This window comes from Pimephales promelas, chromosome 12 (assembly GCF_988280905.1).
Source record: "Pimephales promelas chromosome 12, fPimPro1.hap1.1, whole genome shotgun sequence".
Taxonomy (NCBI): Eukaryota; Metazoa; Chordata; class Actinopteri; order Cypriniformes; family Leuciscidae; genus Pimephales; species Pimephales promelas.
The window spans coordinates 16,333,970-16,349,709 of NC_142780.1; the positions used below are offsets into that span (position 1 = coordinate 16,333,970).

The window sequence follows — 15,740 nt, forward strand, 5'->3', positions numbered from 1 at the left end:
AGGGTCGGCAATACTCCTGTCACAATTTCTTTATATTTCACATTACTTTCCTTTTGTTGAGCTTCACAGACTGCTTCTGCTTTTTAATTATTGATGACAGGATATGCTGTTAGTGATGGGCCTCATGGGTTATTTTTCTTAGAGCGGTTTGGTTGACAGATAGTTGAATTCATCTCAGTCAGTCATCTGATCCTGATGTCTGTTGTTAGCTAACCCACCACAGGAAATTAGAAGGACCTTTGATGTGCGGTGTTTTCCATATTAGTAATACATACCAGTCTACTAGGAGATGGAAAGAGAGGGAGACCCTTGAGCAGTGAGGCACAGGACTTCTCCTCTTCCACCTAAAGGTCTTAATTATTTATTAGCTGTTGTGTATCTCACTGGGTCTCAACTGGTGGGTCATGACCCAAAAATCAGTTATTGGTCTGATCTGACAATGGGATGAGAATTGTGATGATTTGAACGAATGTGGTTCAGAATCCTCCTAAAAACTATGGCTCCATAATAGTTTCAGAAACATTTTTTTTTTTTGTACTTAAAAAAACTTTATATTCATATTTTTGAAAGAATCCATGCTTACACACTTTTTGATGACTTTCATAGACTTTTTAGTCCTGGCATAAATTCAGTCCAATAGTTGGCCTTAACTATGTATTACAACTATAATAAACAAAAAGCATGATATTTCATTCATTAATATTTATAAAATGGTGCAGACAAAATACATAATGTGCACCTTTAACTACAGTTCACATCAATTGAAAAACCAGACTTCACTTTTCGTTCCATTGAGCATATGTAAGTGGAAGGAAATGCAAGGTCATACGAATTTCGCTTACCTTCCAAAGTTCAAGTTTGGTGAACTCTGACATGTGAATTTTTATCATACAAAGACATGTGACCAATAAAAGATTGACGTCACATCATAACCACTTACTTGAATGAAAAGAACACAAACTTTAATAAATATGAAGGATTGCAGCTTTGGAGTAAAGTGGACTGAATATTATTCCATTTTGGACATTAAAGGTACAATATGCAAGATTGTTTCGCCACCAGGGGTCGCTAACCTCTTACAATAACGAAGGCGTATATTAATGACGTATATTCCACATTAAGTGGAATTATGGATCTTGCCGTCAAGCTGATGGATCTTTTATGGATGAGTGAATACATTGATGTATTTAACATGACTGTGGTATGAAGCAAGGCGCGATTGCTAGACGTATACCAGCGCCACACGCAACGCGAGGCCCGCGTATATAAAGGAATAAGGACATTTAATACCGAACTACATGCTGAATTACTCAAACAGGTCAGTTTATTAGAGGAATTAAACTTGAGGTTACACAGCGCTGCTTCACTTGCTCTAACAGTTTCATTATCACACTAAATTTTTAGTGTGTTGAATGTTGTTAATTAGGTTGTTTCTTGGCTGTATGAGACTAAGCTAGATTAACATTAGAGAATAACTTACAGATCATATTCTAACTTTTCGTCATGTTGAACTATATAACATTTTATATACGTTTTATTACGTTTTATATACATTGATTTGCTCACCTGTTTGCTTAAATAAGATGCAACACTCGCGTCTCTGTCAAGTCGAAGTTAGTCGCGGACGTGGAGCTCTCGGCATCTCGAAAGATGTTGATCTTCGTTTTAGTCCTCTTTTTGTCTCAAAGTTTGTTTGCCATGGTCCATAATGTTTGAACAAAACCCTGCTAGGGACGCTCACGCTGTTGAGCACACATAACGGGCATAACCGACCCAGTTGTCCACGTCTGTCGCCATGGTTACTATTCCAGTACGAGGTCAAACCCAGCGGAAACCGTGTTAACGCGGATATGACGTCATTGACTGGTGACTCCTCATCCCTGCTCACACGCCCCGTTTCCTTGGTTAAAAATCGCAATTTTCTCACGATTTACAAATACAGTAGTTGGAAACATTTGGGATATTGTAAGTAATCAACTGAACAATATATATAACATTGACCTAGTGTTTTTTTTTTTTAACATTGACCTAGTGGTTTTTATTTTACTGCAAAAATCCTGCATATTGTACCTTTAAATGTTGATTTATATTTAAACAAAAACGTCACATTATGTTGCAGTGAAATTTTGCGTCTAGTTTGATTGCGGCATAAGTTATCGTGTTTGATTTATTAAAAAGAGCTGACTCAGAGTAATTTTTTTGAGACTTGGACTTGACTGGACTAGTTGCATTCATTCACAACATGCATGTTGTGTTCAATTGCTTTGTTTTCGGAAATAATAGGAATCATGTAGGACGGTTGCTTCATTCTTGCATATTCCTTGGGAAAATTGGCTTATTAAAGCCAAAATGTAAAGAAGATATTTTGTCAATATTTAACGGATTTTGAAGAAAGTGTAGCGTCCATAAACATTTCCCACACTATTCCCACGCCATTCTATCTAGAAAATCAGCTTGTAGATGATTCTCAAGTTTTTGGTAAAATAACTCATATTTACAATCATCCTTATAAAATGTGAAGGCAGCTTTATTCACAGTGGTTTGTATCCTTCTTGTTGTGTTGATGTGACTTTCATTTTGTAATACCAGAAAAGTTTAACCAAGTAACGTTGAGTAATATGTTTTGTGTTATGATTTCCTGTGTCATTTCTTCTACCGTCAGAGCATGTGGTGAACGTTCTTGTTCTTCTCATTTCATTTTCGCTTTACCTTTCCTTTCCTGTGCCCATCCCTTCTTACAACCCTCAATACCTCCTTTTCGCCACAGAGAGGAGGAAGAGGAGGAGAAGGATGAGGAGCTACAGAAAGCAGAGCTCTCTAGACAGGCATCCGAAAGGTATTTCAGCAGAATAGGATTCCAGGGTGTCGAGTCTTAGAGCTAGAAACCAGACTGTAGATCCTTATCCATTTTCTGATGCTATCTCTTCCCTGACTTGACTAACATAAATGTCTCCCAACATATCATGGTTTCCCCATCATTTACTCGAACTTCTGCTGTTATTCTGTTGTTTGTAGCTGGATGGCATCAACAGTAGAGGAAGCTTCTAGCTTGTGTTTGCCATTAAAGTGCATGGTCAACTTCATTCCAAATGCCGTTGATACAGACAATAAGGAAAACCTCTGGGACAGGCCTGGGATTAAGATTATCCGCAAGGCCCCAGTGTCTTCCCCTCCTTTTACCCCTGATTTTGGCCCCCCGATATCACCCAGTCTGTCTTCTTGGGCTTCGGTCAGGTCCTTGGGGTCCCTCCCGACCCAGGGTTCCTCTGTTACCTCCTCAGCCTCCACCTCCCCAAGCGAAGACCCACTGTCCCCTGTCCTCCCTCTGCTCTCTTCCACCCTTCTTCCTGCTTGCCCAGTGGATTCGGACAAGGTTTCCGGGGGCACTCTGCAGGGTCGAGACCCAGACAAGCACTGCAGGTAGTGCAGATAGACGCAGTAGATTCTCGCCACTCACAGAACAATTTGCCATGCATGTACAGATGGGCTCTGTTCCAAAACCTGATGAGCTGCCTTCATAGACACATATATGAATGTTCCTGACACAAAAGCTGCTCCAGTAGACAGGAGAATATAGTCACATTTAAAGGCAGCTTCTCAAATATCATTTGGGGTTAAAGCTATCCCAAAATCAGGGATGTGCAGAATTTGGTTCTTAATAATTGGCTCTCTTTCAATTTTGAAATTGGATTGAATTTAGCACACCTCGCAGGAAGTCTTTTTCTATCTATCCATAAATCCATACATCCCTGCCCAGAAGGCATTGTGTCACAGTCAATTACAAATATTGTATTCAGTTCTGAAATAGTAGCATCTGATTGATATAATAGCTACATGTTAAAACCAAAATCTGTCTATACTGACAATAAAGTTTGGAATAGAGCCATTCATGCTGCATGTCTGATTCAGAGAATGACTTTCACTCCCACATAAGTCAAGCTATGAGATCCCTGAGAGATAACATTTGGAAACCCATGTCATTTTTCACTGATTCAAGACTCACAAACACTACGACCACAGTATTTGTGGACTTTCATACGCTGATAGGAAGGAAGTGTGACATGGGGTTTGCTTGATCTCTGGATCTCCTGTGAATGGCGAGGGTTTATTGTTTTGCCTGTTCCATCAAACCTACCTTCTGAAAAAAGTCAGACCCTCACCTAGTGGATCATCACTCTATCCCTTTGTTTTCTCTTCCAAGAGAACACTGTAAAATGTCCTGTGTCCACCTGAAATTGCAGCCTCACAAAAAGTGCTACACTCGCTGTGTCTTGTGGTCATGTGCAATATTGTGGCTTTACCTGTCTCATATATCAAATCCTCAGACCAATAAAAGGAGAAATATTATACTAGTACAATCATAGCCTGATAAATCTTTATACTCAATGGGTTTTATGTTGGTTCCTTAATATTTGATGGAATGTAAAAAGACTTATTTATAAACTAAAGTCTCTTTTTTTATTTTTCTTGAACCAGCCACTGTAGTGCAAGACACTCCCTAAAGGATGCTAACTTTTACTGACATTTACAACTCATCTGCCTTTCATTGAGGCATTGTACCGCTACAAAGCCAAGAGAAGCCTGTAAATTAAGTTACATATAAAAGGGCAATTGTATTTCAACCTGAACAGTGCCTGTAGGGTCCACATTTCATGAGAATGAAGCTGAAAATGCTTTGCAATGTCATGTGCATGTTTGCCTGACATTAAGACTGCGGCAGCTTGAGGAACCCATCTGGATTATGAAGTGGATCAAAGACATCTCTTTTTTTAGTCCGTTGAGACTGTATGCAAACTCTTCAATATGCAGCTTTAATATGATTGATGCTGTAATAAAGTAATTGCATAACAGTATTATGCTAAGGGCACAGTACACTTATAAAGTCAACATGACATCGAAATTTTCTCTTCTGGTGAAACTGGAAAACTATCAATGACTAAATCCACTAGCGATAGCAAGTAAGGGGTTCATATTTGACCGGTGGCATGGTCCAATTTGCCCCTGCTTGTACGTGTTATAACCACCACTTGGCAAAAAGCATATTTCGCCATTGATGATCTTTTAAAAGCAGTTATTTTACATGCAAAACAATTGCTAATATTCACTCTGACAGATTTTTATGATTATTCTTGGTTGGCTCTTAAAAGCATAAAAGCCCCGGTTTCACAGACATTGCTTAGTTTAAGCCAGGATTAGGCCTTAGTTAAATAGGATGTTTAAGTCGTTTTTATAGACGCACCCTTAAAATAAAAACTTCACTGGTGTGCATCTTGAGACAAAACAATGGGACTGACATATTTTAAGACATGTCAGTGCAAGTTGCTTTCAGTTAAAATAGCTCAAACCTGCATTTTAGTCTGAGACTAGGTTTAAGCCTTGTATGTGAAACTGGGTAAAAGTTGCTTGTAGGTAATGCAAGGCCTTTAAACAGATATTTGCACTAATAAACAGAGGCTGCTTTGATTCACGTTCTGTCTGTATTGTCTCTGTACTTGTCTCTCGACTGCACTTGTTACTCTGTCCTCTGTTTCCGTCACAGCTTTGAGTCAGACTAATCTTTCTGTAATTTATGTGTCGATTACTCACTTTTCATGTTCTGTCTTTTCTGTGCAGTCTGTCAGATGTTAAGTACTCAAACACATCATGCAGTTCTTGTGGCAGGTAAGGGAACAAGTTGGAAACAAAATCAAGTTTGTGAGCTCTGGTGCACAATTTAAGAGGAAAAGGTTGTGGCTCTCATGTTGGTTCAAGTCTGGCTTATGCCTTTTTCGTAAGCTCTTTATCCCATCTTTGCTTGATCATCTCTTCAGGGCTTTTCATACTTGAAATAGTTAACCCTGGGTCATTCAGAATGGATAAAGTGATTCCTGGGTTATCTTCCTTCACGTTTCACACTGCTCATACAGTAATTTACCTAGGGTTAACAATTATCTCTGGGTATTCATACAATGACGTTTCACACAGGGCTAATGGCGCACACAGTATGTTTGGCATTGCATATCCTCATATCATATTGCCTGACTGTTCAATCAAGTTTATCCTAAAAGGACTTTTCGTACGAAAAAGGAAAGAATTAAATTGTCTCTTCTTTACTCTAATTGTCCAATTGACATTTTCCCCTTGAGACACTGAAACATAATGTTTATACAACGTGTTTCCTTGATGATCCAAAACGAGGCACGTGATTGGTTGTCGGTTGCTAAGCATCTAGGTTTAACATTCTAACCCTGCATCGTTTCACTCCATACACGTTTGGCACCGCAATGCGGGGTTAACGCCGCAAAAGTCCTGAGAAGGGTCTCATAACAGCCCTGCAGTGTAGCTTGCAGAAAACGCACCTGCAACCTTAGTTAAACATCCTTGATCCCGCCAATCAAGTCTTTCAGGCTTATTTGAAAACTATGAGTAGGGCTGCGTCCAAAAACTTAGGACTTATTGCCTCGCTGCCGTATCAGGCAATTACTTTGCAGGCAGCATTTGTGTACTAAGGTACCTATCGAAACTGACTTCTGAGACAGGGTAATGGTCTAATGATCTACAGTAAATTACTATTATAGTCATTTCTAGCTTTAAGTAAAAAAATTGGAGAATGTCGGCCAAAAACGTACATTTGCACACAAAATGACCACCAACCGCAACTTTCAGACGCCATATTTATTTTTTTTAGCTTATCTGTCAAGGAGTGGAACGCACAGGATTGTGGGATATCAAAGACAGCAAGGGATACATTAGGCTCACTTCAAAAATTATGTTACCTCAGGAAAAAGGAAGTGAAGCTAAAATTAGATTCGGGCATGCCTTGATGCCTTCATACAGCAGCAATTCAGCTTCCGAAAGCATAATTTTTAAGATTTCAGACGCAGGTGTGTTGGAGCAGGGTTGGAAACTCTGTAGCCCTCCAGGAGCTGAGTTTGACACCCCTGCTTTAAGCGGGAAAAAGTGTTGTTTAGAATGATGATAATGGGGTTAAGCACAGTGTGAAAAGTCTTTTGATGTCTACAAGTATAGTTTTAAATGGATAATGGAATGCCCTACTAAAATGTTTTTAATATTGATAAAAGTTTTTAAAACGCTATTGGATCCTAACCCTACCCCAGACCTAAACCCTAAACCTACCCCGTCACCTAACTGACGTTAAAGGTAAAGCGTCAGTTGTATGACATCCCAGGATCGTCATGTAACTGACGTTAAAGGGTACCCTAAAACGGCGGATGTTGATGTATGGTCAAAACACATCCCAAGACGTCAGTCATGAGTTATGAGACTGTGTTACATGTTATAGCCAGATATGACGACGCTACTGCAGCACACATTACCGCAGATGAGCAGCTGAGCATCTATACATCAAGCTAACGTGCAAAACTGTCGCAATATTAAATGTGAAAGTAAGTCGCAGACAATTAACACACACTCATCTTCATTAAAATTAAAGAAACAAAATGATCTTACCAGAGCTGTTGCCGCTCTCTCTTACTGCTGTCTTTGATTTTGAAATTAGCTGATGATCAATAAAATGCAGCTCATACCTGTTGCTTTCGGTGACGTACACTTCATCAAATCTGCATTTAGTGCGGGAATTGAAGATCGGATTTATATACTTTTTGCAAAAACACATTTATGTGACCAGGTCTAAATGGAATCGTTTTGATAAATCAGATAGCAATCCGATCTGAGAAAGTGTAAACAGCCCCTTAAAGTGTGTTTGACTTTTTATGCTGTCAGGTGCTGGAACACTTTAAAATTTAGAACAGTGTCTGTTTTTCCCATTGGTTTTAAGCCAGGATTCATTCCCGGCTCTTAGTTCTTACTCCGATAATGTGTGTAATGAATCACAGCAGACTTAAACATAGAGGCAAGTGTAAGGAGCGAATGACCGCATGTCACTGACCTCTCTTAATGAAGATGGGATTGTGCAGAGAAATGATCCCCCACGTCTTCAATCATATCTCCCAATACAAGGTCATATCGCGTACATCTCCAGCCAGCGATCTGAACTGGCAAGCTGCTTTATTTGGGAAGAAGTTTTTTATTTTGTCACCTACTCATGTAAAGTCTGGATTTAGAAGTGTGTGTGTGTCCTTGGCTTTTTGGGGAGTCTGTAAGGCTTCACATTGGCCTCTTCACTCAGGACGTCTGTTACGTAATGTTGTGGTCCTGATGGAGTAAATACATCATTTGGAATCAGAGCTTCACCCCCATGTCTGTGTGTACTAGCTGATGATATGAATGATACATGAAGTGAATGGAAAAGATGCTCATTTGTTCTCTTGGATAAATCAAGACTTTAGCTTTATGCCTTTAAGATGTAAACTTCAGGACAACAAATTCCCACAAATCAACTTTGTTATAATATAAACTGTACAATATTTTTTTAGAAGTCTCTTATGCTCACAAAGGCTGCATTTATTTGATCAAAAAACAGAGAGAATAAACAGTTAAACAGCATTACTACTCCAGTCTTCAGTGCTCAAAATTATTATTAATGTTAATATATATATATATATATATATATATATATATATGGAAACAGTTTTAAATAAAAAAAAATTATTGTGATGTTATAAATGTCTTTGCTGCCGGTTTTGCACTTTGATTCATTTAATCCGTCTTGCTGAATACAATATTAATTTCTTTCTTTAAAAAAAAAAAAAATCTTACTGACCCCACATTTTTTTTTTGAAACAATATTTTATATTTCAAATATTTATAAAAAAAAATGGAAAATCTAAAAAAATATATTTAATTAAAGTATTTGTTGTTTTTGTGGCTGAATAATTTGTGGCTAAACTATGAACAGACTATTCAATTCTTCTTCCAACTTTATTTAGCAATGGCTATGCAGGAACATATCCTGGCAGGTCATCTGGGGTGTCCAGTGCCCCCTCCACACCCCACAACCGTTTGGGACCGTCTGGGGGTCCAGGACCGGACAGGTGAGCCAATGTTCTTCTTTGAAGTACATGTGTAAAAGTGCATTCAATGCTGAAATGGTTATGATTTTATATATATATATATATATATAGTAGATTCAGATGCTAGATATCATATATTAAGTTGGGTGTCCACCTTAGAGATAATCACCATATTTGTAATAAAACATGAAACAAGTCATATTTAAAAAAAAAAATCCCCTCTCCACCTCATACACAGAAAAAAAATCATTTTGCAATCATTCTATGGGTGTAGTGTAAATCAGATTTTTTCTGAAGGTGTGCCTTAAAGGGACAATGTGTAAGAATATCTCCCATCTAGCAGTAAAAATTTATTTTGCATTGAAACGAATTACACTCTCCAGCGCCTCTTTATCAAATGTGCATTGCATCTTGTAGCCATTATGTACCAAAAAGCTATGACAGGATGTCTTCTAATAGCACTTCACCGAGTGTTCCTTGAACAGGTTTGTCTTTTCAAGCAAACAGCAACTTGACACAGTGAACAAACGAATGTTACAGTATGAATTGCTGACTGTGAAAAACATGAACTATTGTAATTTGTTATTCTTTATTCATTAGGCTATATTTTCTGTAGTATGTGCATTTTTAGGTATCATCATCAACTTTTAACTATATGTTCATCTGTCTATAAAATAAAGTACACAATCAAACATTGAAAAAAAGCTTGTAATTAAGACTGTAACACTGATTTACCTGTCGAGAAGAAAGCAGGACTTCAGCGTCTCTTTTGAAATCTTTCTCATGCATTAGCTCTATCCACCTGGAAAAAGCTATCCCGACATTAACTGACATCAACTGTTTTTTTTGTAATCTCTGGTCACAAAAAAATCTATTTTGGACTTTTCTGGCGACATTTTGCAATGAGATTTGCAATGCATCCTTAAGTGCCTCTCACTGCTCTGCTCCTCCTGCTTTCAGTTACGTCACGCTGGCTCTAAACGAAAACGCGCTGTGGAAACGTGTTGGCCTAGAACTTTTTGTCCCTCTCTGCTATTTTAGTTTTTCAAGATGGTGGAACTACATGGAAGCCTCCGTGGACCTACCCGTCTCATGTATATAAAGATAATAAATTATTAGTTTACGAGGATAAGTCCGGTAATTGGCAGAGGTATTTGTACACCATTGAGGACATAATTATGAATAAAAATATTGATTTTAAATAATAAAATGCATAAAAAAGTACATATTGTCCCTTTAACACATACGATTAATTTAAATGCACATGCAATTGTGTCATTAATTTACGTCATAAGTTGTTTTTTTAGTCTACTATGGGTTGAAGCGAACATGGCAACTCTATTTTTACCCCCCAGAATGCAATTTTGAAAACTGATTAATTCAAATATTGCTGTTCTGTAATATTGATCGTCTTTAATTTCTCTGGTCCTCCAGGCCGACGCTGGGGGGTTTGTTAACCTCTTCCTACAGGCAGCACCAGGACTCTCTGAATGCAGAACGTGAGCGGAGGCGCCTGGAGAGAGAGGAAAGACTTCAGCGGATTGAAAGAGAGGAGAGAAGCCGTTTCAAGTTTGTGACCTTTCTTAGCATTTCATTATGATGCCATTATTGTATGCACCCAGGGCTACATTATTTCAGTAATATGACAAATATATCAGCTTTTTCGATGTCTGATTAGTTTCCGAGTCTCTCATGTTGGAGATGACCATGAGAAACATTTTGTTCAAAAGTTTGGAGAAACAGCTGAGGTCTCTATCCAATTTTTTATCGGAGATCTGGGAGTTTTCCTGATTGGACAAGTTATTGCCTCTTATTATGGTCATTCAAAAGAAAACAACATTTAGAACAGAGGATGAACAATCATGGTGAACTGCTGGAAGACAAATGCTTGTTCTTTCTGTATCTTTTTCAATCCTATCATGTAAAGTCTTTAAGTCTTGTAGTGAACCTCTACTGTTGTGTAATAACAAAAACACCAACTTGCATTGATATTGTTTAATTAACATGAAACATCATTTAACCCCAGGAACTTTTTAGCTTCTTGTATGTGTTTTCTCATGTTTATTGTCTTTATTGCAGTCGGGATTATGTGGACAAGAGAGAAGAGGTCAAACAAGCACGAGAAGAAAGGTATTCATTCCCGACTGACTTTTACATATATAGAGCATAATGTAATATAATATAATATAATATAATATAATATAATATAATATAATATAATATAATATAATATAATATAATATAATATAATATAATATAATTAGTAGAATATAATCATTAAACAAATACATTTTAAAGATAAAATGTGTAATGATTACAAAATAATAATAATTATGTTTTTTTATATATATATTAAAAAATGTCATTTATTTCTGATGGTAAAGCTGAATTTTTCAGCATCATTACTCCAGACTAATATGCTGATTTTTTGCTCAAGAAACATTTCAGTTCATATATATATATATATATATATATATATAGAACAATAAAATATCATACAATATCAGTCTCCAGTTATGCAATAAAATGGAAACAAAATCTGTTACAATGCAGCTAAAAAGTCCATACAAACAATAAGTATGGATTCATGATGTATTACTATTCATGATAGTAATACACATTTTTATTGTTGATGTTGTTGCAGTGTCTTTTTGCTAGGGTAAAACATTCCTTATATCTCTGACACTGAAATCAAGTTCAGAAAATCTTCATGCCAAAAATTCTTCTGCTTTTTTTGTAATGAATTATATCAGTGTCTTATCAAAGATGAGCATTCCAAATATATTGGATAAATTAATGCAGTCCAATGCAAATAAATCATAAAGCTTTGAGCCCAATTCAATTATCAGCGCACTGATAGTAATACACCTTGAAAACATTTATTAGAACGAGCAGCAGATGGGAAGCGAGTCGGCACGTGCTGCAGGTGAAATATGGCATCAGAGCCCCTAAACGGCTGCTGTAGATTAAGACTTTTAAAGACGACAACACAAGGTGTGTAATTGACTTTAGACATGGGCTTTTTCCATTTACAGTAAATGTTAAACACATTCATCCTGGCAAGTGGAACGACTCCATGTCTTTGCATTTATTTTAGATCTTATCGAAAGTCAAGGTCTTTTCGAACCTTTTTTTTTGTGAACCTCACAGTATTGGATAACTATGTGATGGAATTAAAGGATTCAGGTGATATAAAGGAAATGTTATATAGTTATGAAACATCTGGTTCTTGTTTTTGGTAATATTGTATGTTAGTGCTGGTGTGTATTTTTGGGATTGATAAGACAGGGGAGGAGCAGACAGCATCCGTGTTGACAAGGAAGCGATACAGGCAGGATAGTGGGAGGTAGGGATGCACAATGATATCGGGACAACATTGGCATCGGCCGATAAAAGCTTAAAATGACCATCATCGGCATCGGCAGATATGAATATTACTGCCTGTTGGGTGGTGTGTTTCCTATGCGCACGTGACGACCGTGAACGAAGCATGAGCGCCAGCAACTTCATACTTGGAGTGTGCCATCACGGTTTTTGATCGTGGACGATTAAAATGTCTCCACGATCTGCTTTTGAAGAAAAATCAATCAGTATTGTGCATTCTATTCAATTCTGGCGCCTTCATCTCAACATACTGTGCGCGACGTGCATTTACATCACATGTCACTCACGGGACATTGCAATTCACAAAAGTTCATTATTTGCATGTGCATCAAAGTCTTGCTAGTTAAACATGTCATTCATGTGCTGATGCGCTGTTTTAACCCTAAAACCGTATTCTGGACAAATTTGGGCAAAATAGTTTTGATTATTTTTTTTTTAAATACTTCTCTTGATCAGGGGTGCGTTTCCCGTACAACGACGTAGTTTGCTGATTCACTACCATAGTACGATGCATCGTTGGAAAAATCAACTAGCTAGTCACGGCTGTTTCCCGAAACCCACTGTCGCAAAGTGTCGTTCAACCACGTTGGTTTCACACGTGGTGGAGTAATAACTACTTTTAATGAAACTTTTTGAGATCCAATTAACGCTAGATTTGTTTTATATAAATTACAGACATGTCATCTGAGGACTATTTCTAATTGTTCTCATTTGTTTTGCTTTATTACCAGACTCAATATTTGGCTCGTTCTTACATATGCACGTTCGCAGATGCGCACTCTTCAAACACGTTACTTTAAACCTTTTGACAAACTAAAAAAAGACGTAAATTCCATTTGTAAGTATTCTAAATAAAAGGCACGGTCGTACTGAATGTCAGCTTGCTTATTTTGCTCAATATAAGGATTTATTACCTCCAAATGTGATGCAATATAAAAAAGATGCCTCTAACCACAGGTCGAGAGCTGTCGTTCAAACCACACAACTTTGCGATGCTGTTTGCGAATGTTCATTGTAACAATGGTTTCGGGAAACACCGACTCGTTAAACTATGCAGATAACGACGGAACTTGCGACCATAATTGGCTAACGATGCTTTCGGGAAACGCACCCCTGAGCGGTACAAGACTTGGCTACTTTTCCTAAGTTTGCCTCCAGAACACACACACATTTTTTTGACTCAATTCTACAATGCTAAACTCCTTAATCCCGTATTTGCCCAAAAATGGGTACCCATAGAATTGAATGGGAAAAACTGCAATTTAGAGCATTCTTCTTGTTTTGTTTTTTGTAAAAATAAATTAAAATGTCCAGAAATGGACACAGCGACCCCATTGATTTCAAAAGAGAAAATTGAAGCCCATTCAGTGTGAACAGTGGAATCTGAATAATTCCCTTTCCGAATCTCACAGAGACGGAGAGAATGAGTATTAGCTGTCCATGAGCTAGCAGCAGGATCAACTTTATTACTCTCTATGGGCTTCTCCCTTGACTTTATCGGACTTTCTGACTCCACGTCCCATCGATTGCCTGCGAGCTTCTCCTCCTGTCTATACGGTATTTCTCAACTGTGCGACGGAGAGTCGATTCGTTATGATGCAATCGTTAGCCTATTTTTATAAAAACTGCTTCTGCGGGGTCAAAGTGATGCCAAAATGAATGGAATGCTAACAGTGATAGTCTGCTACAATGGGGGCTTCCGTGCTTGTAGCTGACTATCACCTACTGTTAGCATTAACATTTATGCCCTCAAATAAATTTAAATTCATAGATTAAAACTACAGTCATCATGGAAGAGGTGTGTTCAAGTAATTGTATGTAAAACATGATATTTTTTGAATTTTGCTTTTCAAATAAAAAAAAAATAGCATTGGTCTTTGACCCTGATGCAGAATATTTTTTAGTGACTTCCACTGTGTTTTATATGGTGTATGCAGATATAAGCAAATAGAGCGGCTTGCAGCAGAGGAAAATGAAAGGGGACGTCCGAGGTCGACAACACGGGGGCGAACCGAAATCACTCTTAGCCTGAGTTCACGATCCTCCGGCAGCTCATTGTCTCGTTCTGCTACCCCTTTGACTGTAGAGGCTCAGGAGGAGACACGCTCTGTCAAACATCCAGCACAAGGTGAGATTCCTCCATGTGTAAAGTAATACAGTGTGACATTTCTGGAAAAAACTCTAGTCTTAGCTTTTCCTCCAAAGTGTGGAATCGAGCCGTTACCACACAAATGTTTTGTAATGAAAACAATGTAAAGCCACTGGGGAAGTCAGCCATTGGGGAAAAATTACATTTATTTGAGGTTTATTGACCTCAAATATTAACCAAAATTTCTGAAACTGGGTCAGTGGTCAGTCAGTCTTTTATTTGCAGCCACATCTGAATCTGAGAGGCTGGAGTGGGTATGAACGGGCTGAACGACTGGAGCCTGGTCAATCACTCAGTCTCCCTGTGGAGTTTTCCATTAGCTTGAGAGAAATTCAGCTGAAAATTGTAATCACGTTTTAATCTTAGTTTTATTTTTTCTATAAGGATTCCCATTCATCTTAATAGCAGCTCTTGGGTAGTAAAGGAATCCAGTAAGTATGCAGTTTGAACTATGAAAGGGGAACAATGTAAGACCTCACTCTGGTGTTGTTCCAAACCTGTTGTCAAAACAACATTGCTTTTCATTGTATGGACCAAACAAACAAACAAACATAAGTGATAAGTGATGAAAAAGTGATGAAAGAATTTTCATTTTCAGGTTTTTTTTTTTTCAATTTTCATTCCATAAGTTTAAAAACCTTCCAAAAAAAGCCACTGGTAAAAATTTGTACCAAAAAAAAAAAAAAAAAAAAAAAATGGTACCAAATTGTTGCTAACACTGCAGTTTAGGGTCTAAATCTCATTATTAACTAGTTGCTTATTATCATGCATATTTCTAGGATATTGGCTGTTTATTAGTACTTACAAAGCATATATTATTGCCTTCTGCATGGCCATATTCTACATCCCAGAATCCTATCCGATACCTAAACTTTAACTACCTTACTAACTATAAATAAACATTAGGAGTTCTATCTAGATAGTTATAGTTAGTTACCTAAACTAAAGTGTGAGAATGTCTACAATAATTTAATTAAATACATGCAATATGGTTGCAAATTCAAATGTTTTTAATAAAAAAATATTAGAAATGTAAATGTAGTTACAGTATTTTCCATTAATTTTTTTGAGTGGTGTAGCTTAGGAGTGAACTAATAGGTTAGTTTAAACCATGCAGGACCTGCCTTAACCTTAGATTGCTCCAGGAGCAGAAACAAAAAATATCTGTAACAATGTGGCGGTATGACAGAATATTTACTGGAATAACAGGGTGATATTTAATTATATTACAAAAGCAGAAAGAAAGTAAGACATCCATCAGCTGTGACATGATAATTGAGTGGGGTGGCTTGAGG

General features: G+C 37.5%; 1 protein-coding gene across 5 annotated transcripts in view; it reads left to right on the forward strand.

The window, feature by feature from the left end:
• The window catches only part of fhod3b (formin homology 2 domain containing 3b), a 188,083-nt gene that overhangs the window by 151,772 nt on the left and 20,571 nt on the right, over window positions 1–15,740 (forward strand). For 2 of the 5 annotated variants that reach the window (XM_039674624.2, XM_089117558.1), the window contains 7 exons: window positions 2,768–2,836; window positions 3,016–3,420; window positions 5,614–5,661; window positions 8,829–8,933; window positions 10,347–10,481; window positions 10,992–11,042; window positions 14,234–14,424. In XM_039674624.2, the coding sequence (XP_039530558.2) occupies window positions 2,768–2,836; window positions 3,016–3,420; window positions 5,614–5,661; window positions 8,829–8,933; window positions 10,347–10,481; window positions 10,992–11,042; window positions 14,234–14,424 (1,004 nt within the window). The remainder of the gene's footprint in view (window positions 1–2,767; window positions 2,837–3,015; window positions 3,421–5,613; window positions 5,662–8,828; window positions 8,934–10,346; window positions 10,482–10,991; window positions 11,043–14,233; window positions 14,425–15,740) is intronic. The other 3 variants (XM_089117557.1, XM_089117559.1, XM_039674625.2) reach the window with 3 other exon arrangements.